Raw genomic sequence first — 23297 nt, 5'->3', positions numbered from 1 at the left:
GCCTGGTGCACAGAAGGCGCTCAGGGAGCACGCTGAGATATGGGAACACACGATTGTAGCATAAAGATGAGTATGTTTAGAACAGGTTGCTAAAATTACCTCAAATACATTAAGTATTTACCCAATAACAATTTCCTCTGAGTCTGTTCCAGGAGCCTCAAGGAGCTTCTGATAATGGACAGGAGGAAATACGTGGTGCTTGAAAAGGACAAATAAACGAAGAACAGGATTGGGGCGGGGAGGAAGCTAGGGGGGCCTGGTTTGGCTGAAGGGGGAAGAGGGTGGCTGACCTGTGGTGTGGTCCTGAGAGTGTGGTGTGGCTGCTCCCCACCTGGGTGACCAGAGGTATCTCCTCCTCTGAAACCAGGCCCAGGAGCCTTGTGTAGTGTCGTGGGGAGGGGGCTGCTGCTGGCCTGAGAACTGGCTGCACAGAAGCCAGCCCTGCTCACCCAGTGCCTGGACGGAGGAATACTCACCTTGAGCACAATTTCATTGACAGTAGCAGCGTCAGATTCAAAGTAGAGGTGTTTGTAGTCGTGATTGCTTAGATACGTGAGTTTAAATATTGCGTGACCTGGAAAGAGACAAAGAAAGAAAAGGCAGTGTTGAGGGGGTTCTGGTGAGTTCCCCTTGGAGGAGCCCCCACATACTCTCCCCTTGTTCCAGTTCAAGTGAGAACAAGTGGAGATGGTGAGGCTGACTGTTCCTAGGAGCAGTTCATTTTTCTCATCACAGGCTGAAGAGAAAATGGAGAGTAAGAAAAAAAGAAAAAGAAAAAAGAAAAAAAAAATCAAATGGCTAGTTAGGTCTCATTCCTCTCTGCGTTCAGGGCAATGCCCCATTAAGGAAGGCTTTACAGAACTACTTCTATACAACGGGTACAGGGAAAAAGTGGCATTTTTAAGGTAGAAGGCCAGTTAACTTCATATTTTAGTTACTCTAAAAATAACTGTGTTTGAAGCCAAATAAATGAGCAACAGGAAGGACAAAGGCTGCTGGTAATGCTATCACGAGGCTTCTCCATAACCCTGGCTACTGTGGAGATAGGGGAATCCTGGTCTTGTGCCCCTGTGTGGAAGCTCCTCCTGGCCTCCAGTCATTTCTACCCTAGAAGGATGGCACCTCACAGAGTTGTCTGACCTCAGGGGGGTGAGATCCTCTGAATGCACAAATCTCTCCCAGGATCAAATTTTTTCATGCCCCTTTCCCACCATCTTCAGAATAACCTTGTCATTACCCATGCACAGGCCAGCCCACAGCATGTCACACTCCCCCCAGCGCAGGCCTGGCAGTTCCTCTCTCACTGATCTGTCTGGAAAATGCCGATCTTGGGTGACTCAGCTCACCTCCTTGGGCAAGTCTTCACAGCTAAACTTCTAGGCACCTTTCTCATGCAGCTCCCATACCATCTGTGGTCTGTCAAAGAAACCTGCTTACTATATTGTGACACCTGCAGACAGGTACCATGGCCTGTCTTTTGGGCCAGACACACCAATCAGATTCCCTCCTCTAAACAGACATGGATGCCACTCTCAGTCCCAAATGAAACCCTCCCTGGCCCAACAGCACATGATGTCCTTGAGTTATGGGAGACCCTACGGCCCTCCAAGAAAGTCTTCTTTCTCTGCAAGCTATTTCGAAGTGGGTTTGCCTTACTGGCAACCAAATGAGCAATGCTTCCAAGAGACGTGTATACAACACTCAGTACTAAGTTCCCAGACTCAGGAGTCGCTGGTGACACCCTCAGAAACAACCTTCCTTAGTCTGCTCTATAGATCTCAGTGCTGGTGAGATTAAGCATATCCTTTCTAACAGGACTTCTCATCCATTTTCCTTTTAATTGAGGCAGCACTGGTCATAGTTATTAATTAATAATATGTCACCCATATTACTGTAAGTTCACCTCTTTCCCGGAGAGATCTTCTTGGGGACTTTATTTACAGTAGCTAATTCTTCAGATCTCCAAAAATAAACTGATATATGTCGTACATCTGTGGCCAGAAAAGTTGAGCTGCTAGTATTTTATCCTAGAAACATCATTATGATATACTAATTGTGACTATAAATTGTATATTGAAAAAATTAGCTAATAGTTTCTGAAAAACCTCACTTTCAGTCACTTGACAAATTTAACCTGATTTTAAATAGTGGTACTAAAATGTTAGAATTCTTAGCCAGAAGCTAATCATTCTGTTAATATGTAAATTATCTGCTTCTGATAAGAAAGGGAATCTCACATAAACAGATATATCTGTATGTATGCGTGTGTTCCTTGATTTTCACAGGACCCATTTTGGAAGAGTAGAGTCTTGCTGGTGATATCACTGTGTCAAAGAACAATGCAGCTATGTGTTGGCCATGCTGTGACCAAGCAGACATCCATGAAGGTCACAGGGCTGGGAAGGACAAAGAGACCCGCCCTCCAGGAGGCCTTACTGACACCTGGCCATAACAGACACAGACACCGGGGCCTGGGGCTAGAAAGGACCAGAAGGTCTGAGGGAGGCCCGTAGACCTGCAGCTTCAGGGTTCACTGACTGCTCTGATAAGGGATCTCATAAACTGTCTACACCACCTGCTCCCACTTGTCACTGACAAAAACCACACCAAACCTCAAGATGCTAGATCATGTTTTGCCCAAACTGAGGTGTTATTAAAAACCTTTTCTGTACTCTTTAGGTAGAGCCAAGTCTATATGTGGCATATGTGATATGCAGTCTGCACTGGTCTGGGAGCCTCTGGATACCCTGACACTGTCCTCCTAGGATCACACTGCCTGTGGGACATACTGTGGGCTTATAGAGCGGTGGCCTGCAGCTCATCTGCACCACAGTCACATGAAAAACAAACAAGAGAACATCCCAAGTCAAGTCTCCTGGAAGGCTGCATATTTGGGTCAGGTGGACACAAACACACTAACATCTGTATTTTGCTGCGCCTATTTCCTTGCCTGTCTCTGGTGTTCACTCTAGAGCCGCAAAGAAGAGTGAAGCTGAGAGGAATGATGAAAAGTTTGCCACTCACCATCTCTCTGAAACCTCTGATTTATTTGTCCTTTCCAGGGAGAGCATTCATGTCAGAGAGATGAGAACACTGAGAATCTTATCTGGAGTACTTGGATTTTCATTTTAGCGAATCAGCCCTTTTGTGATTATTACAGAGCCATAGATGTTAATAACTGGGATAAGGTGTGGTGAGATGGCGACAGCACACAGCCCTTTCTTCCTCTGTGGGGGAAATTTCGAGGGATAGCTCTAGTGCATAAGCTCAGGTTAAAAACAGCCACCACAGCTTCCACCCCTACAGGAGCCATGGGACATGGGGCCAACACAATCCAACAGAATTTTTGCTGTGAGGACTCTTCTCTCATTCCAGGGATCTGTTTAGCCTGGTGGCCAGAATGGCAGTTTTCCTCAGTTCAGGCCCCGCCAGCAGCAGAGTTTTGTGCAAGGGCCGGAGGAATGAATAGAGTCAAGAACTGTGAGTGCCATGAGGATGCTAACTAAGTGCACGTTGCTGCTGTGGAGACCCCAGGTGGAGGTGGACAGCCCCGTCAGGGACAGTTTCTTGGAGGAGCTGACATTGGAGCAGTCTTAAAGGAGGATGGGAAGTCAGCTGGGTAAAGGTAGGGGTGGAGAAGAATGCAACAGAGTCAGGACAAACGTACAGGGGCAAGAGGCAGCAGGTGTCTGGGGAGATCCGAGCAGATAAAGCCACATGCAGTGGGCAGGTGGGGAATGCCAGACTCACCAGCTGAGGGAGCTGCTGGGGGCTGTAAAGCTCGGCAGGAAAGTAAATGGTCAACCTGTGCTTTTGGGTGTTCCCTCTAGATTCCCAGGGCGAGGAGGCAGGGAGATCTGCTGCCACAGCCACTCAGGTAGGAGCGTATGTGGGCGGGTGTGAGCTGGCCAGAGGCAAAAAGGATGCTGAGAAGGAATTGGCTTGAGAACCATAGAGGAGGTAACATTAGCAGGACTTGGGGAAGTTTTTTTTTTTTTTTTTTTTTACAACAGAATAACAGCTAGTAAGCAGGATTCACACTGGTGTAGTTTCATCTGGTCCAAAACCTATATATTAAGCTGTAGTAAGTTAGTTGACCTCTTGCTGGGAACAAATCTACCAATAAACAGGGGTCATACAGGCTACATGGTAAATTTCCACCAGAGGAAGTAGCTAAGAAGGAACCACTGGCATTTCAACACCGATTGAACAGGATAAAAACAGAATAAGGAAAGTCTGTTATCAAACACGTTCTCAGCCTTAGACACCTCCAGGCTCACCTCAGGTAAGGGGGGAAGAGGAGGCTCCTTAGCTGCAGCCTCCCAAGGCATCTGTCCCGGGATGCCAGAGGGAATCTGAGCTGGGCGGGTTATCCTTGAAAATTTAAAGAATATCAGTTTTCATCAGAGGGGGAAGCCATAGGCGCAAAGTGTCTTTGTAAAATTGTTAGCCGTGAAAAAATTGTGTATCAGTATGATTGAAAGGGAAATGCAAAATCTAATATTCTAATCAGTCCGAATTATTTTGCTTGGATTGTTAAATTTTGTTTGGAAACTAAAGTATGACAAGGGCCTGGGATGCAAAGGGGGAAAGTGTAAGCTCTGGACTCAGGCTGAGGGTGAACTTTTAGCTTCACTGTGTTTTAGCAGCAGGACCTGGACAAGACACTATTTCTGAAGGCCCCCAGATCTGCCCCCAGGAGTCTCACGTAGCACCCAGATAGAGCGAGGCTCAGTGGATGGTGGTAAACATTCTTACAACTGTGATGGAACAGATATTTGAACAGAAAATCCCTGTTACTTTTAAGATTTTGTTTTTTAATTGGGCTGCCTTTAAGTAGATTTGGTTTTAGAGTTGTAGGAATAAAATGCAGTATAGTGGGGCATAAAATAGGCATCTAAGCACTGGTCACATGCTCAGGGCAGATACTGAAACTATACATTTGCTCCTGGATATGTAAAAATGTATTTACATTATGTAGTTTCAAAGTAAAACAGAAGATGGAATGTAATGCTGAACAGAAACTAATTAGCAACACAAAAGTCAGAAGGGGAGCCACTTGAACTCTTGTGCTCTAATTTCCCTTCTGTGTTATGAATTTTAACTTAAATAAGAGGCTGTGCTGAAAAAATAGGTCCCTCTGGTCATTCGAGGGGAACGACCAGAGATCATTACGAAAAAGCTGATGTCATAGGATTGGCCAGCTTAAGCAAAGAGGGACAGCAGCTTCTCTTCTCTTTGCCTGCTAGGAGTGCTTCCAGGTTGCCTCCGCACACAGAACACGGAACGGAGGTTAGAGTTTGAAAGGAGCCTCCTTCTAACATAATCTGTCAGCATTGACTGTGGTTGGCAATGACTGGTCGAGCTGCATCTTTCAAATGGAGCCTGCAGCTCACCTTTGTCTAAAATGACCAGGTGTCACCACTTGTCAGGGAAGCCAAAAATGTTTCATTTTCTCCTTTTCCATTAAAGTATAAAACATATTTAAAAGTTACTAGAAACTTAAGAGTGAGAGGAAAAACCTCCACACTCTACCTCCTTAATGCCAATACCTGGCACAGTGATATCCATAATCTCTTTTCTAGTCATTCTCACACATCTGTTTTCACATAGCCATAATCTGATGGTATACCAAAATTTGGGCCTTTTTTTTTTTTTAAACCATAGCTCTTTCCATGTTGCAACATAGTCTCAACCATCATGTTTTCCTTTTCTTTCCTTTTCTTTTTTTAAGATTTTTAATTTATTTATTCAGAGAGAGAGAGACAGAAAGAAGTAGGCTCCATGCAGGGAGCCTGACATGGGACTCGATCCTGGGTCTCCAGGATCACAGGCTGCAGGCAGCGCTAAACCGCTAAACCGCTGCGCCACTGGGGCTGCCCTCAACCATCATGTTTTTCAATGGCAGCATTCTTTTGCAAAGTGGATGTGTGCCAAAGTTCATGCTCTCTTTCACAAGCATGTAAAATATTTGTAAAATTGCCAGTATTATCAATAAAACTATGGAAAGTATCTTTGAGGATTTGGATTATTTCTCAATTCCTTTATATCAGGCATGGATGCCTTTTAAAACATTTTTAAGAGAATTCTAATTTTATTGAGAAGGAAACACATTTAAAAAATGTGGTCAAAATGATTATTCAGGCACTTTTAGGTGTAAAATTGTATTAAGTACATTTACAATGTTTTACAACCACCACCACTATCCATTTCCATAAGTTTTTCATCATCCCTAATAGATAACTCTGTCCTCAGTAAACAGCAATGTCCTTTTCTCCCATCTCCCAGCTGCTAGTAACATATATTCTGGTTATTGTTGTCTACAAGCTTGCCGATTCTAGGTGACAAGTATCAGTGGAATCATACAGTATTTGTCCCTTTATGTCTGGCTTATTTCATTTGGCATGGTTTTCAAGGTTCATCCATGTTGGGTACCATGTTATCAGAATTTCATTCAAGGCTGAATAATATTCCAGTTTCTGTATCTACCACATTTTATTTATCCATTATCTGGGAATGGACATTTGAGTTGTTTCTACCTTTTGGCTGTTGGGAAGAGTGGTGCTATAAACATTGTTGTGTAAGTATCTATTTGAGCCTCTGCTTTCAGTTCTTAGGGGCCTCTACAAAGATCATATGGTAACTGTTTAACTTTCTGAACCAAACCGTTTTGTGCACTGGCCCCACTCTGTGAGGATTCTAATTTCTCCCCATTGCCATATTTATTCTTTTCTTTTTTCTTTCATAACAGCCATCCTCATGGGTATGAAGCAGTATCTCAGGGTGGTTTTGATTTCCCTAATGACTAAGGATGTTGAACATCTTTTCATGTGCTTATTGGCCATTTGTCTATCTTCTTTGGAGAAAGGTCTATTCGAGTCCTTAGCCCACTTTTGAATTGGGTTATTTTGGAGGAAATGGACTTTTAGGGCATTTGTGATTTGTATTTGTAATGTTCCGGAGCATAAGTGGCAGAATAGCATTCAAACTCTATGGAGTGGGCTCCCAACCCTTCACTGTCTTTGTAATTCCAAAGGGTCTCCTTGCAAATCAGTGCATCTTAGCCAAAATTCATTTTCCCTGACACTGCAGACCCAAAGAAGGAAAACAGACATTTATAAATTGTAACAGCTGCTGCAACATGGATACTCAGCTTTAAAACTGGGTTTCTAGGGTGTGATCTCTTCTGGTTCCTCTGGCTAGAAGGAAGTGGAAAACTCTTACTGGGATTCTTCAGGGAAACAAATGGGAACACATGTTCTTTTAGGTAAGGCTGTACTTTTCTATAGACCCTGGAGGTCTATAGAAGGGAAGGATGGGCTGAAATTACCTGGTTTTGAGGCTGCAAACCCCCTCTGGATTCAGTCCCCACTGTAAACAGCAGTTCTGAGCTGCCTCCAGGAGCTTCAGGTCAATGTAATTCAACTGGTAAAGGCTGGCATCACTTCCCCAGCACTCCTACTGTGGCAGGGGCCTGGGGAACCGTAATGACCTCCTTGACCTTTAGAGCAGGGCCGAATCTGACCTACTTATTTTCTGCCTGCATCTTTCAAATCTCTCTTTGGCTCTTTCCTATAAACATAATTAAAGCTCTCTGATTATAAAAACTCCCAGGGCAATGTGATTCCCCTCTTTCCTCATTTATTGAAAACATTCTTGGCTAAGGTCACTGCGACCTTTATGTTGAGAGATCCAGTAGATACTTCTCAGCTTTTAGTTTTTAGGTTTTAGGCTTCTCAGCTGTACTTGATACTTCTCCCCGAACTCTTCTTTTCCTGGATTTCCATCAAGGCACAGTTATCTGATTCTTCAGTAGATTTCTCCAGCCAATCTGCTTCTCACACTTTTGTGATCCTTTCCTTCATCTGTCCCTTAAACGATCGTTTTCCCACTGTCCTATGCTTGACCCTTGTTCCTTCTAACTCTGCATTTCTCCTCTTTAAGGTTTGCCCCTTAGTTTTTTTTTTAATTTTATAAATTAATTTTTATTGGTGTTCAATTTACCAACATACAGAATAACACCCAGTGCTCATCCCGTCAAGTGTCCCCCTCAGTGCCCGTCACCCATTCACCCCCACCCCCCGCCCTCCTCCCCCTCCACCACCCCTAGTTCATTTCCCAGAGTTAGGAGTCTTTATGTTCTGTCTCCCTTTCTGATATTTCTCACACATTTCTTCTCCCTTCCCTTATATTCCCTTTCACTATTATTCATATTCCCCAAATGAATGAGAACATACACTGTTTGTCCTCCGGTTACTGTGGCCAAGTTCAAAAAGGGTGTTGCCTGAGTTCTCCTCTGGGATTTTGATGGAATCTTGTCTCACATTTAGATCTTTCATCTATTTTGAGTTTATCTTTGTGTATGGTGCAAGAGAGTGGTCTAGTTTCATTCTTCTGCATGTGGATGTCCAATTTTCCCAGCACCATTTATTGAAGAGACTGTCTTTCTTCCAGTGGATCGTCTTTCCTCCTTTATCGTATATTAGTTGACCATAAAGTTCAGGGTCCACTTCTGGGTTCTCTATTCTGTTCCATTGATCTATGTGTCTGTTTTTGTGCCAGTACCACACTGTCTTGATGACCACAGCTTTGTAGTACAACCTGAAATCTGGCATTGTGATGCCCCCAGATATGGTTTTCTTTTTTAAAATTCCCCTGGCTGTTCGGGGTCTTTTCTGATTCCACACAAATCTTAAAATAATTTGTTCTAAGTCTCTGAAGAAAGTCCATGATATTTTGATAGGGATTGCATTATACGTGCCCCTTAGGTTTTAATTACTACTCGTGTTGATGATCCTGAAGTAGAAATCTGACCTAGACTTTTCTCCGGAGTTTCACAGCTGTCCTCTCTACATGCCTAGAATGCAGCATGTCTAGAATCAATGTCAACATTTCCCTTTAAATCAAAAGCTGTTCCAGGCATCTGGTCTCCTAAATAGTTCTCACATATTCATCTTCTGTCCCCTTCCATCCTGTGGCCATAGCCCTCACCCAGGTCCTAATCATCTATTGCCTCCTCTCTGGTTTTCCTACTTTTTCTTTTTTTTTTTTTTCCGGGAGTTGGTGCCTTTATTGGCGGACTGGCTACTTGAGGGGGATGAAGCGGGAGGAGTGCGTGGCCCTGATGCCGGGCCTGCCGTGCTTCGGTTTTTCTACTTTCGATCATACTTTTTTAGATCTAAACATCTACACACAGGAGTCATCCTTTTGTAACACTTATCTAGCCACATCACTCCCCTAGAACACTGCGTGGCTTCTTTTCCTCTTGTCCTCACAATATGAAGTCCAAACTTCTTAAGATGATTCTTCAAGTAGTTCTCAAACTTTGGTCTCAGAATCCCTTTACATTATGAACATTACTGAGGAGCCCAAAAAGGCTTCTGTTTGTGTGAATTACATCAACATTTATTGCATTAGAAATTAAAACTGAGAAATTTAAAAAATATTTAATTCATTAAAAATAACAATAAACTCATTACAAGTTTATATAAACAATGTATTTTTTAAAATGGAAAACGCTAGTACTTCCCTCAAGCAAAAAAAAAAGTTTAACGAGTGGAATTATTTTATATTTTTGAAATCTCTTTAATATTAACAGAAAACAGCTGGATTATCCTATCTGCTTCTGCATTTTGTCTGTTGTGACAAACTGTTTTGGCTGAAGCATATTATATATTTTTAAGATTTTATTTATTCATTCATGAGAGACACAGAGAGAGAGAGAGAGGCAGAAACACAGGCAGAGGGAGAAGCAGGCTCCATGCAGGGAGCCCGACGTGGGACTCGATCCCAGGATCCCGAGATCATGCCCTGGGCTGAATGCAGCACTAAATCGCTGAGCCATCGCGGCTGCCTGAAGCATATTTTAATATTCTTCTTTGCAAATATTCTTCTTTGATACTATGCCCAATTTGATACATGGTAGTTTCTTAAAAGAGTAGTTGCAATGTGATATCTAAAACCACATTAATAAACCTGTATTCTATTATACTACTGGTCTGTCTGGCACCGTTTTTTGTTTGTTTGTTTGTTTTTGGTCTGGCACTTTGAATGAATCTTATACTCTTGAATGATTCTGTAACAGCCTGCAGTAGTCTGGAAAATATTGGTTCATAGAGTTATGTAGGTCTTCCAAATGTGGACACATTTCATTATACAAAAGTATCACCAAAAAAAATTGCATTCATTAAAATCACCACTGGTCTCATCAGAAAAGTCTAAGTTTTGAGAAACCAAGCCAGTGACAGATACAAGTTTTCCAAAACTCTGTCACCTGAAATCTTGAATTTCATCATTGGCATCAAATATTATCACTTTTTTTTTAAGTGAAGGGCTTCCCTCCTTCATTTTCAAGAAAATGTCTGCTAAATACTCAAATTTGAATAACCATGGTTTGTCAAGTTCTTTCAAGTAAAAGTGGTGTTCTGTAAAATAAATGGCTAGTTCAGCAACTCAAACTATATAACTGCTTTTTCCTTGAGACAAATACTCTACTCCCACATGCAGCAGAAATGCTTATGTGTAATGAATTAAGAACAATGGTTTATGGAGTCTTTTGATTCTTTAATTCATGTGCAAGTTGTTCTAACAAAATACCATATGATATTTCAGTAATCAAGTACTGGTTGGGTTTTACCCTTTTGCTTTTAGAGGCAAGAAACAAGTTTTGTATCTGGATATTCTTCCACAGTTTGTGATAAAAAGTTTGATAAAAAGTCCACATACACCTGGGACGCTAAATTACAACACATGAAACTCCATTTATCCAGAATCCTTAGAGCAGACAGCTAGGATGAGCTTTGTGCAAAAAAAGCCTTTTTCAATTTTAAGCATTAAAATTTCGTATTACAAAATTTCCTCCTATATTAGAGTATAAGGAAAATAAAATTATTGTGTTATGTTCATCTTTATAGGTATGGAGTATTAGGATTTCCTCAGGGTTGCAGAAGGTTCTACATCTTGCCACAAAATAGTTCCATGCTGCCATATTACTCTGCTTACTGAATTCTTAGATTGCTTTTTAATAGTTTTTGTTTTGTTTCAGTTTTGGTCAACTCTTTTAAGTTTTCACTTCCCACTGTCCTTATTGTCATTCTTTCTCTCCTTCTATTTTCCACATTTAATATCCTTTAGGATGAAAACCCAGATAATCAAGCATAGTTGAAATTTGTTAAAAAAAGAAGACTTTACAGAGTCTGAGTTGGGGCTAGGGATGCTCTTACATCAAAGCAGCACAGAAGTGCCTTGGCTTCATGTTGGTGGCAGAAAGAATATAAACCTCTATTACCCATTTATAGAGTTGACCATTGAATAATAAGGGTTTAAACTCTGTGGGTTCACTCATTACTAGAATTTTTTCAGTAGGTATATAAATTTATGGTATCAACAAATACAGTACAGTATTCGAAATGTATTTTAATAAGTAATCCTTATGACTTTAACATTTTCTTCTAGCTTATTTGTTGTAGAATACAGTATATAATACATATGACATACAAAATGTGTTGATCCACTGTTTATGTTAATAGTAAGGCTTCTGGTCAACTATAGGCTATTAGTTAAGTTTTGGGGGAGTCAAAAGCTATAGATTTTTGACTACATAGGCATCAGTGGCCGTAATGCCCTACGTGATTCAACTTTGGACAAGTTATGCAACTTCTGAGTCTCAGTTTCCTCATTATTATAAAATAGGAATAACCTCAGCCTCACAGCATTGTTGCTAGGATAAAATCAACAATTCTAGAATTCTATACTTAATGCATATAAAACCTCACAGGCTGTTGTAAAAACTAAATAGTGCGTGTAAAACATGCAGGACACTGACAGGTACGTGGTAGGTTCCCTTTGTCTTTTTACTTCCTCTAAGACAAGGAAACTTTTCCTGAAAAGGTCAAGATAGTAAATATATTAGGCTTTGCAGGCCAAGAGCAAAATTAAATTAAGTACATTTCATAATTATGAAATTTTATTAAAAAAATCTTCCAAATTTCTTATTGGCAAAATTTGAAATATAATGATCAAATGAATTTGGGGGTGGGTATAGTACAGGTCTACAAAAGAGAAGGATAGAATTTTTTCGAGATGGTGCATAACTTGGTTTAAATGAAATCCAAAGTTAGTGTTCCCTATCATTAAATCAATTGCAAATGTTCACCAGTAAAAACTACTCTTAGTTCATAGGTGGTAGGCTGGATTTACCTTTGGGACATAGTTTGCTAATTCCTGTTTAAAGAGGCCTCTCTTGCTTATTTACCCTTTCTGGGTTCATTCTGTGCAGTTGCTAATAATGACATTTTGAATGCTCCTTGTAGAGATCTGGGTTTCTATCTGGCATTTTCCCCCTCCAGACTTTAACCTTTCTTGTAGCGAAGGCTTAATGGTAACACATTCTTTTATCTTTTGAGTATCTGAAAATGTCTTTATTTCACCTTCATTACTGAAGGACATTTTCATGGAATATGAATTCTAGATTGACAGATTTTCTTTTAGCACTTTAAGAGACGTCACTCCATTGTCTTCTGGATTGCATTATTTCTGATGAGAAGTCAGCAATCATTCTCATCTTGGTGTTTGTTTTTTTTTTAAGATTTATTTGAGAGAGACAGAGACAGCAAGCATGAACCGGGGGAGGGGTAGAGGGATAGAGAGGGAATCTCAAGTAGACTCCTCACAGAGCATGGAGCCAGATGTGGGGCTCGGTTCCACAATCCTGAGATCATGACTTGAGTCAAAATTAAGAGTCAGATGCTTAACCGACTGAACCACACAGGCACCCCTTTCTGGCTATTCTTAAGATTTTTCTAGTTATCACTGGTTTTTTAGCAATTTGCTTATGATGTGCCTTGATGCAGTTTTCTTCATATTTACCTTGTTTGGCCTTCATTGGCCTTCCAAAATTGGTGGATTAGTATTTTAAATCAAATCTGGAATAGTTTTCTCCTCCATTCCTGGGACTTCAGTTACCTGTATGTTAGAACACTTGGTATTATCCCATAGTCTGTTCTTCTCATCAATTTTTTGCCTCTGTGCTTCAGTCTCAATAGTTTCATTGTCCTGTCTTGAAGTTTACAGATTGTGGTAGGCAGATTCAGAAGTGGTCCCCAATGATTCTGTCTCCTGCTTTCCATATCCTGTGTCATCTCCTTATCTTGCATGTGGGCTAGACCTAGTGACTTACCTTTTTTTTTTTAATTTTATTTGAGAGAGAGAGAGAGAGAGAGCGCGCGCACAGGCAATGGGGAGGGGCAAAGAGAGAGGGAGAAGTAGACTCTCTACTGAGCAGGATGCCCGACGTGAAGCTTGATCCCAGGCCACCAGTATCATGACCCAAGCTGAAGATAGATACTTAACTGACTGAGCCACCCAGATGACCCTAGTGACTTACTTCTGATAAATAAAATTCAGCACAAGTATATTTCTAAGCCACTTCTAAGGGTTGGTTGTAAATGACTGTGACTTTTTCCTTGCTATTACTCTTACTCTTGGTTATTTTGTTGAAGCCAGCTGCCATCTTGTGAGCTCACCTATGGAGAGGACTGTGTGGCAAGGAACTCAAGATGTTCACAAAGAAATGAACTCTACCGGCAACTACTCAGTGAGCTTGGAAGCAGATCCTACCCCAACTGAACCTTGAGAGGATTGTGGCCCTGGCTGACAGCTTGACTGCAACCTCAGGAGAGACCCTCAGGAGGACCCAGCTAAGCTGTGCTGGATTCCTGAGAGTTAATAAATGACTCTGGTCACATCAGTGTTGATTCAGGTATTGTATTTCTCAGCTCTAGAATTTCCATGTGGTTCTTTTTTTTTAGTAGTTTCCATTTCTCTTTTTTTGAGTTGTTTTCCTTTCCTTTAAATCTTTAAACACATTTATAATAGCTGTTTTAAAGTATTTATCTGCCGATTCTGTGATCCCTGCCATTTCTGGCTATTTCTATTGATTGATGTTTATCCTAGTTATAGGATGCATTTTCCTGCTTCTTTGCATATCTGTTAATTTCTTATTGAATGCTGGACACTATAAACATTACATTGTGGGTTGTCTGTATTCTGTCATCATCCTTTAGAGAATATTGGGCTTTATTCTAACAGCCAGTTAATTTACTTGTGGACCATATTGATCTCTTAAGACTCTTTTTTTTTTAAAAAGATATTTTTTATTTATTCATTTGAAAGAGAGAGTGAGTGAGAGCATGAGCAATGGGGAGGGGCAGAAGGGGAGGGAGAAGCAGATTCTCTGCCGAGCAGGGTGCTGGACATGGAGCTCAATCACAGGACCCTGAGATCAAGGCCCGAGCTGAAGGCAGATGCCTAACTGACTGAGCCACCCAAGTACCCCTTTTTAGGACTCCTTTTAAGGCTTTATTGTGTAATCACTATATTGTACACCTGAAACTAATATAACACTGTATGTTAACCAACTGGAATTAAAATAAAAAGTTAAAAAAAAAGCTTTATTAGGCAAGGATTTAGAGCAGTTATTAGTCTAAGGCTAGTTTAATCTTACTAAGATATGGCCTTTGTGGAGTCACGGCTACATGCCCTGGAAACGCCCATCTGGTTGGCCAGAACTCCACATTATAGTGCCATAGTAGTTGTGCTTTGACCCAACTTGTGAGGTCCCACTATAGGCATGCATAGTTTGGTATACAACAGAAGATTTGAGAGCCTTTTTCTGGAGCTTCTTCTCAGTGTAGCTCCCTCTTCTCCACACTTCATTTATTATAAATTTCAGCTTCCTCCAACTGATTTCTGTCTCGGAGTTTGAGGAGACTTCTATACTCTCCTTGGGAAACGCTGAAGAAACCTGAAGTGATAGTAAGTTTCACCTCATTTGTTTCCCTTCTCTCAGGGCTCACAGTCCTGCACTGCTTGTTTTCTAGTGTCTGAGAACACTTTCTTATATTTTGTATGGTTTTCCAGTCATTTATGATAGAAGGGCTAATCTGGTAGCAGTTAGCCTGTCCTGGAAGCTGCCTATGGGAATCTTGTAAGCAATACACACTTTGATTTTAATGAAACAATGGCTTACTTTTTCCATGTCTGTGAGAACTTAAAATCTAAGCACCCCATTTATTTATTATGAAAACACAATTTGGAGCTTGGCAGGAGGCAAGGGAAACAGATTTTTCCTATCATTTATCTAGCTGAGAAATCTTTCACACAATTTTTCAGTAAGGAACAGTTTCTGCCCTTACCTTCTTTTCAATCAGGATCTCTTCTGATGTTAAAATCAAGAAAGAAAAAATTTGAAAAAATAGTAATAAAAACCTAGGAAAACATAAATGTATGCAAATTTCCCATTATATCTGTTTTGTTATTATGGGTTCATAATGCACAAGCCAATAATTAAGCGAAAACTTTAATGAAAAAAAATAAAAGGTTTTTCCAGGAGGAAAAAAGTTGATACCCCAAAATGTTTTCTACTCTAACAAGTATCAATATTCAAATTGACACAAACATATTCTTTGCTCATTAATAAGTCCTAGGGAAAAATGAGGAAGGATTACAGAGAATGAAAACCCACTGAAAATCTTGGGAGCAGACAATTTTCCTCAGAAACACAGACATTCTTACATGTTATGTAGTAAGCAAACATGCTTCCAAACAACTCCAATGAGCAACTGTAGTATGTGAAAATGAATATGGGAGTTGTGTTGTTCTTATCATCTGTCTGGGACTCAGAGGAGAATCTCCTGCCTCCTAAATTCATAGAGTGTTGACCTTTCTGAAACCACATATTGTCTTTTCCATGAACTACAGAGACAAGCACACTGGTCTCATCTTTCATATGCTGAGGGCAAACAGCAATAGTAGGTTAAGAACAAGATGTTGGGTTTGCCTTTCCACTACAACCTTGAGAAGTTCTCCACTGTACTGCCATATCTCTTTGTTGAACAGCCATACTTGCTCTTGGCGAATTCCAAATTCTAGAAGCAACTTTTAAATGCTTATGGTGCCCAGGCAAAGTTAGAGGTTCATCAAGCACTGACTGTAGCCCCTGGACAGAAACTGCTGGATTTCTAAAGGATGCATCTGGGAACATAAATAGGCATACCTACTGCAAACATCAAGTGCCAGTTAATAATGACTAGATCAATGGCACACATGCTGGGTGGGTTCCCTCCTGGCTGAGTTCTCAGGGGTCTAGCCAATGTTATCCAGCCCCAGAGAACAGCTCCCTGAAATACAGTGATAGCCTATTTAACAGCAGATCACAGTGTGAGGTTACTGGAAACCAACCTGGGTCAGAGAACCTAAGAATGCAGCCTGGCAGTAGATGATGCCCATTGGCCCTGAGCTTAGAGTTTTTTCCCCACTTTTATTCTGTGGCACACTCCAGGTCTTTCCCTCCCACACACTTGGAAAAACTGAGGTGGTCTCCCTGGTTGCCCAAACCTATCTCCCCGGCAGCTCCCTTGTTTTGGAAGGAAATGATAAATAAATCAAAATGCACTAAGCAGCACTTCCACAGGCACTCGCCTCCTCCACTGAACATGCACCTCATCAATCACACTATTGTCTGCTTGAAAGGCGAGCCTTGTAAATGTCATATCCACTCAGGCCCAAGGAGAGGCGCATCCAAATGCAGCAAGGAGTTTTAATTGGATAGTGTAATTAAACTAAAAAACCCCAGCAGACTCCCTTTGACAGGATAGATGAAGACCCCTTTTAATAGGGCTAGGAAACATATCTGTTAAAAGGATGAGGCACTGCCTGCTCCTGATTGTGCTCCAGAGTACCCTTATGAAAAGGCAATTCAATAACTGGGGCATTTAATATGTTAGAGTCCATTGTGTTCTGTAATCTAGCAGTACTTACCGTATTTGATCTGGAATTTATGAAATAAGTCCTTGTCAGAGAATAAAAGCACTACATAGCTTGTCCACCTGATGTCTGGAGTACCTGGACCTCCTGGGAATCATTAGAGCCTAAGGATGGGCTGTGGTCTTCCTGGCTACAGGTCTACTTGAGTATAAATGCAAATGCCTTACTTACTGGGGCCTATAGTATGTGGTATGGCCATGGCCATCTACCCACTCACCCAGGGGCTGTGGCTCTGTCATCCAGGATGGCTAATGTCATCCTCATTTCTCTTTCATTCTCATGAACATCTATCTTGGGTACCTCCTCCTTTAGGAACTGAAATGCCTGTCACATTAATGTGTGTGTGTGTATGTGTGTGCATGTGCTCTCTGCTACAACTACTACCTCTGTCCAACAGAAAAAAGAGAAATCAGGTGATCAGAGGATTCAACATATGGATTGGGGTGTGCCCAAGTCGATTTTTTTTTTATTTATTTATTTATTTATTTATTTATTTATTTATTTATTTATTTATTTATTTATTTACGATAGTCATACAGAGAGAGAGAGAGAGAGGCAGAGACACAGGCAGAGGGAGAAGCAGGCTCCATGCACTGGGAGCCCGACGTGGGATTCGATCCCGGGTCTCCAGGATCGCGCCCTGGGCCAAAGGCAGGCGCCAAACCGCTGCACCACCCAGGGATCCCCCAAGTCGATTTTAGTAACAAAACCTGAGTCCTTCTGCCACTCTCCCTCCCTACTCTTTTTTATTGGGAACAGGGGGTGGGGGATGCAAACAAAGGCACATTTAAAGACACACACAGACACACAGAAACACACACTAATGGCCCACAGTTCCACAAGCAAGGTAATACAATTAGTGGGGACACATGCACGGGATTGTCTTACAAGCAGATCATAACAATGCCTTTCAGATGGAATGCTAGTGTCCTGAGGACAAGGTCAGGGAACTCAGATCAAGAGAGCCTCTGAGTTGGAGCTGAGGTGGGATCCAGACAGAAGATTTCAGACTTCCCCCTCTGTAGCTTTCCAGAAATAGTGGGACACTTTACTTTATACACAAAAACCTCAAAGTCAGTTTGCCTGGGCCCTCAGACTGATTTTTCTTTTTTGAGGATGATGAAGGTTTTGTGTGATGACTGCTTTTACTCCTCCATAAAGCCTGCTTGGAGCTCTTTTGCAAACCTCTGAACACTCTTAATACTGGTCTTTCACTATGAGTTGATGATCCCATTAAGGATATATAAGTGAATGCTTATAATCTATGAAAACTGGATACTGAATTAAACCATCAAATACCTTTAGGTTTAAATGAAAACTACATAAAAGCATTTCAGCCATCAATTTGGCTATCACTTCTGGCCAGTATGAATTCTGCTGGAAAAGCTATTTTCGTGCAGATGTGGAATTCAATGGGAGAGACTGACTCGTGTACCAACATCAATCAAAATGTCGACTTCCCTGGCAGCTCTCAACACTAAGGCAGGTTCAAAGGTCACAGGATAAAGAAAAAGCCAAGCTCTGGTTCAGCTCTAATATCTCCTCGGTAGAAGTCTTGCAAAAGTACCCCCTTCTGTATTAGCCTTGCTTTCATTAATCTTCTTGCCATCTTCTTTAACTAGTCATGCAGAACCGCTCGATAGCAAGACGTATAATGGGGAAGGCCCTGTGCCTATTACCGCGTTAACATTCTCTTAAGCCCCAGTGCAACAATGGAACGAGAAGGCAAAGGGAATCTGCAACTGCAGCATGCAGTGTAGGCAATTCAATTACAGCCTGGGCTTACCTATGTACTTCTGACCTATAAAACACAAGAGGCCTTTGTGTCTAACTGGCTTGGCCATTAAGGTTGCTGAAGATCACAACAATGCTGATCTTTTCTATTTAAGCTAAATCAATGTGGACAAATCATTATTCAGTAGCTTTAATTTAATTAGTAAATTAAATACACTACTTTACAGATCTTGTCAAGTACTTATGAAAAGAAAGATTCATTTAAGCGGGAGGTCACCAATAAGCCCAACTAATTTAACTCATAACCTTAACTGAATCTCATCTCAAATATCTAGCAGGTTCTGTTCATACCAGGGCCTGACAGTTTCCTGCAGTTGTGGTTAACTCGTAATCCCAGAGTTCCTATCCTATATCCAAACACTGTTTTGGACAAAGAACAAAACAAAACAAAACAAACAAGCAATCCCCCACCAGCATCAACAGAATCAGATTTCCTTTAAATTATACTATTGCAAGAGAATGTAATCAGGTTACCTCTATTATGTTGCTTCCTTAAGATTTTCTATTATCTATACTTAATTGAGATACAGAGCTCTTTTCAGCTATAAAGACGACAGCTACTTTATTAAGGTTTAAATCTGATTTCTTAATGATAGGCTGCTTCCTTTAAAGACTCGAAACCTGCACAACCTTCTTATGATAAAACCAGACCGGGCACGGTTGAGTCTGGTACTTTATTTAAAACCAGCCTGAGAGTCTCTGAAGGGTGTTAGTTTAAAAGAAAGGTCCCTTGCTTTTGTTTCAGTGTTGGAATTTGAGGCTAGCACTTAAAAAGAGAGCCCAGCACATCCAAAGCCTAGGTTTAGCTGAGTAAGGATGGAGGATGCCATGGTAGTCTCTGATATGGAAACATTCTTCCCTCCAATGTGTTGCATACATATTTGTTCAGTTAAAATGAATTAAAATGAATTCATCTTTTAGAGGTTGGTGACATCCTTCAAAATAGCAAAAGATATCCTAAGGAGTGGCAAAACCAGACTGAGAAATCACTGATTTGAATAATAATGGCAGTGCATAGCCTTTTTTGTTTGTTTGTTTGTTTTTTCCCCCCCAATCTACAAAGGCAGAATTTATTCTTAATTTCTCAGTGCTTCTGATACACAGATTTTCTCCGCTAATTCTGGTAAGAGTTCATATTTATATGTACAAATTTCTTCTAAAGCATGTATCTATTTAGTCATTAAGTTCCAGGTCCTTAAACACTCACAGGGACAGAGCAATAAATCTTCCCTCTGAGAATGCAGCCTAAGAGGGAGAAGTTAGGGGAAGGAAAGAGAGCCATAGAACTGCTATTTATGGAGCACAGCTACATAGTCTGGATCTTTCTGATCCATGGTATGTGTAATTATGTGTCTCACTGCAGGCGCTCTATTGCTCAGTCCCTTTGCCAAGTCCACTATTCACATACTTTTTGGATATGGCGTCAATTAAACTTGAGCTGTGTTCCTTATGACGACCAAATTAATGGTTTGACAGGCTTTTTCAATAAACACTGCAAACTGGTCATATTTGAAGGTTTTAGAAACCATTTCTTTTCTGTTCAAAATTCTGACAAACATGTCTCAAGACAGACTGGGACAACTTCATTATCCTTCCAACACTTAATGCCTTTTTGTAAAGAAGGCTGTTTAATAACACGTCTGCTGTTTTCACAACTAAATTATTCCAGTTGGTCACACGTTCCAGTCTTCGGCAAGACACTGTGTTACGAGAGATAAAAACATGAAAAAGGAAATATATTGCAGAAATCAAAACCTTATCTACTTCTAGACTCTCTCTCTTTGCCATAATTCATTCAAGAAGGCCCCAAGAATAATTTTTGATGTAAACTCAGCTACAAACATACATCACTATGCTGATAAAAATCACAGGCTAAACTTATGAAATATAGTGACTTTCATTTCTTTAGTGCTGTTAAAATAACTTTTTTCTAAGGTTCAACAGACACAAAAGATAAAAAGGGTTACCATTAATCCTTTAAAAGAAGAAGAAGAAGAAGAAGAAGAAGAAGAAGAAGAAGCAGCTGCCGCCGCCGCTGCCACCGCCCCACAGATTAATTCTGTGGTCTGATGATGGTCTTTAAGATAAACTTTTTAGATTAAGTCACTGAATTAATTTGATGAAGATACTGGAAATCATAAAAAAAAATAACACAGCATCAAGCCGATTCAGTTAATGTATCTTTGTTTGGGCTCTTTACAACATAAATTATGCTGAGAAACTTTTGGTTTCTCAATCCTGGCCTCATTAAATTCAATTTGAAGACAGCAAACATCCATTGAGGACAATTCTGCAGGCACTGTGGTGCTATGGATGAGGATAGAGAAACTAGTTCCTGGATCAATTAGTTCAGCATGGAGATTGCGGGGCGGGGGGGACAGACTTCAAGTCGATAAACAGCACAGTGTGAGAGGTGCTGTATCAGAGTTTGCTGTGCAAACTCTTTGGGACAAAGTTATGGAGAGAGCCTGACACTGGAGCTGGACCTTGAAAAAAGGGTGAGCCAGACATGAGGTACTGGAGGTGCCTGTCAGTTAGAGGGAGGGTCAGTGGGGAGGTGTACTCCAGGCAGTGGTAATAGCAGCAGCACAGAATTCAAGGTGTGTTTGTGTGCAAATAATTCACAGTGATCATAGTCCAAGTTTAGGATGGGAAATTATGGGCTATGAGCCTGGAGTAGTCAATGTCTGTAAAGACTCCTATGGTGAGGAGTCTGGCTTCTGTCCTGTGAGCCTGTAGCTTTCAAACCTTTTTTAAAGCAGCAAAATCCCTTTTATTGGTTGACTGCAGAATCCCCAAACAGAAAGAAGTAGCACTCTGTTGACTGAAGGGGAGGTGTCATACCCAAGCCTGCCCCTTTCCCTGCGCCCAGCCCCTGAGGTCCCCCGAGGACCTAGAGCTCTGAGGAACATGGTTTGGAAAGCACTGTGATAGGGGCACAGGAACTTAGGAAATGTCTGACTGGGGCAGTGCACCTCTTTGTTCAGGGAACTCACAATTTCTAGATCTCTGGAACCACAGTGAGAGAGAAGGAAACCTCTTTAAGACTTGCATGTAAGTAGGTTGAAAATAAGACAAACCATCCAGTAGGTTGAAAATAAGACAAAAGACTCTCTTCCTGGATTGTCAATATTGAAATGGTGGACCCCACGTCTGCTCTGTATCCCCACAGCTTGGAACTTGGCACCTCTCTCAGAGATGTGTAATATTTACTTCCTGACTGCCTGATGGCAAGAGGCAACTGGGAGGTGGTGGCTGTGCATCTTTTCTTCCTTCCCTCTTAGGGTGTGTTACACCCTTCACTTTCAGTGCCTGAATCACACACAGACTTCTTTGGCATGTGAGTGTCTTGGTATGAGTGTAAAGGAAATCTGAATCCTCTTTCTAGTTCTTTTCCTAACCTTTCTACTCCAGCTTATCCATCTATGAACATGTAAGCAACTGCCTTTCATTTCTCAGAGACATGGAGAATTTCAAAATGTTACTTTTCAAAGCATCCTGAATTCTTGGGAAGAAAGATGCCAGAACAATGACATCTTTATTGGCTGATAAGCTGGAGTGGGAGGAATTAGGAAGATGTTTATCTAGAGGTGGAGGCAAGTGCTCCAGAGCAGTAAACAATTTTCTCACCAGCCCCTTCTGGCTGCCATCTTGCAGAAACCCCTCACTAGGATGACAACAATGGCAGGAAGTGAGAGTGGGTGGGCATGGTCTGCCTCCTTTCCCCTGTACCACTAGGTTCTCCCTTTTTGTCAAGCTGGAGACCAATGGGTTGAAAGGAGGAGATTATGTAGCCTAGCACAGCTGGATTTGATAAAACAAATACCCACCCATAAATGAGGCAATGTGGCAGGTGCCCTGTCCATAGGACCCCTTCAGGTGGCTCTCTGCTCCTATGTCCCTGCTTAGTATTATCTCAAAAACTTGAACCATATTATAAACACTTGCTGGCCTTTACATTTCTTACTGTTTCTTTTGAGTATGTCACTCCTTATAACATTGGTTCCCAATTCAGTGGGCACTGGAATAAAGAGGATTAACAAAAATTAGAAGCTCATATCATCCTCCAAGTTAATGAATCAGAACCCACTGGGGAAGGGTGTGTAGGTGGCCCAGTCAGTTAAGCATCTGACTCTTGGTTCTGGCTCAGGTCATGATCTCAGGGTTGTGAGATTGAGACCTGTGTCAGGATCCCTGCTCAGCAGGGAGTCTGCTTGAAGATTTTTTTCCCTCTGTCCCTCTTCCTACTTGCTCTATAATAAAATAAATACCCCCTCTCCCCCCCCCCCCAAAAAAAAACCCACTGGGGATGGGCCCTGGAGAACTGCATTTTAAATAGGCTCCACAGGGGGCGCTGGGTGGCTCAGTGGTTGATCATCTGGCCTTTGGCTCAGGTCCTGATGGGGGTGGGTGGGGTTCCTGGGATTCAGTCCCACACTGGGCTCCCTGCAGGGAGCCTGCCTCTTCTTCTGCCTATGTCTCTGCCTCTCTCTGTGTCTCTCATGAAAAAAATAAAATAAAACCTTTAAAAAAATTAAAATAAAAAATAAATAGGGTCCACAGGCAATGCTGATATAAACAGACTCTGACAACTACTCTCTTGCAGCCTTTTCCAGGCAACTAACAAATTCTTGTACAGTTTAAACTTTTTTCTTCCATGAAGGAATTTCAGTGTGATC

At 41.4% G+C, this 23297-nt stretch overlaps 1 protein-coding gene across 7 annotated transcripts in view; it reads right to left on the bottom strand.

Annotated features, from left to right (window-relative positions):
* Positions 1-23297, bottom strand: part of MAPKAP1 (MAPK associated protein 1) — a 256321-nt gene that overhangs the window by 5414 nt on the left and 227610 nt on the right. For all 7 annotated transcript variants that reach the window (XM_055321976.1, XM_055321966.1, XM_055321986.1 and 4 more), the window contains one exon: positions 477-574. In XM_055321976.1, the coding sequence (XP_055177951.1) occupies positions 477-574 (98 nt within the window). The remainder of the gene's footprint in view (positions 1-476; positions 575-23297) is intronic.

The sequence above is a fragment of the Nyctereutes procyonoides genome, unplaced genomic scaffold (assembly GCF_905146905.1).
Source record: "Nyctereutes procyonoides isolate TBG_1078 unplaced genomic scaffold, NYPRO_anot_genome, whole genome shotgun sequence".
NCBI classification, from domain to species: domain Eukaryota; kingdom Metazoa; phylum Chordata; class Mammalia; order Carnivora; family Canidae; genus Nyctereutes; species Nyctereutes procyonoides.
The sequence above is the reverse complement of the archived record's forward strand: the minus strand, read 5'-3'. Positions and strand labels throughout refer to the sequence as shown.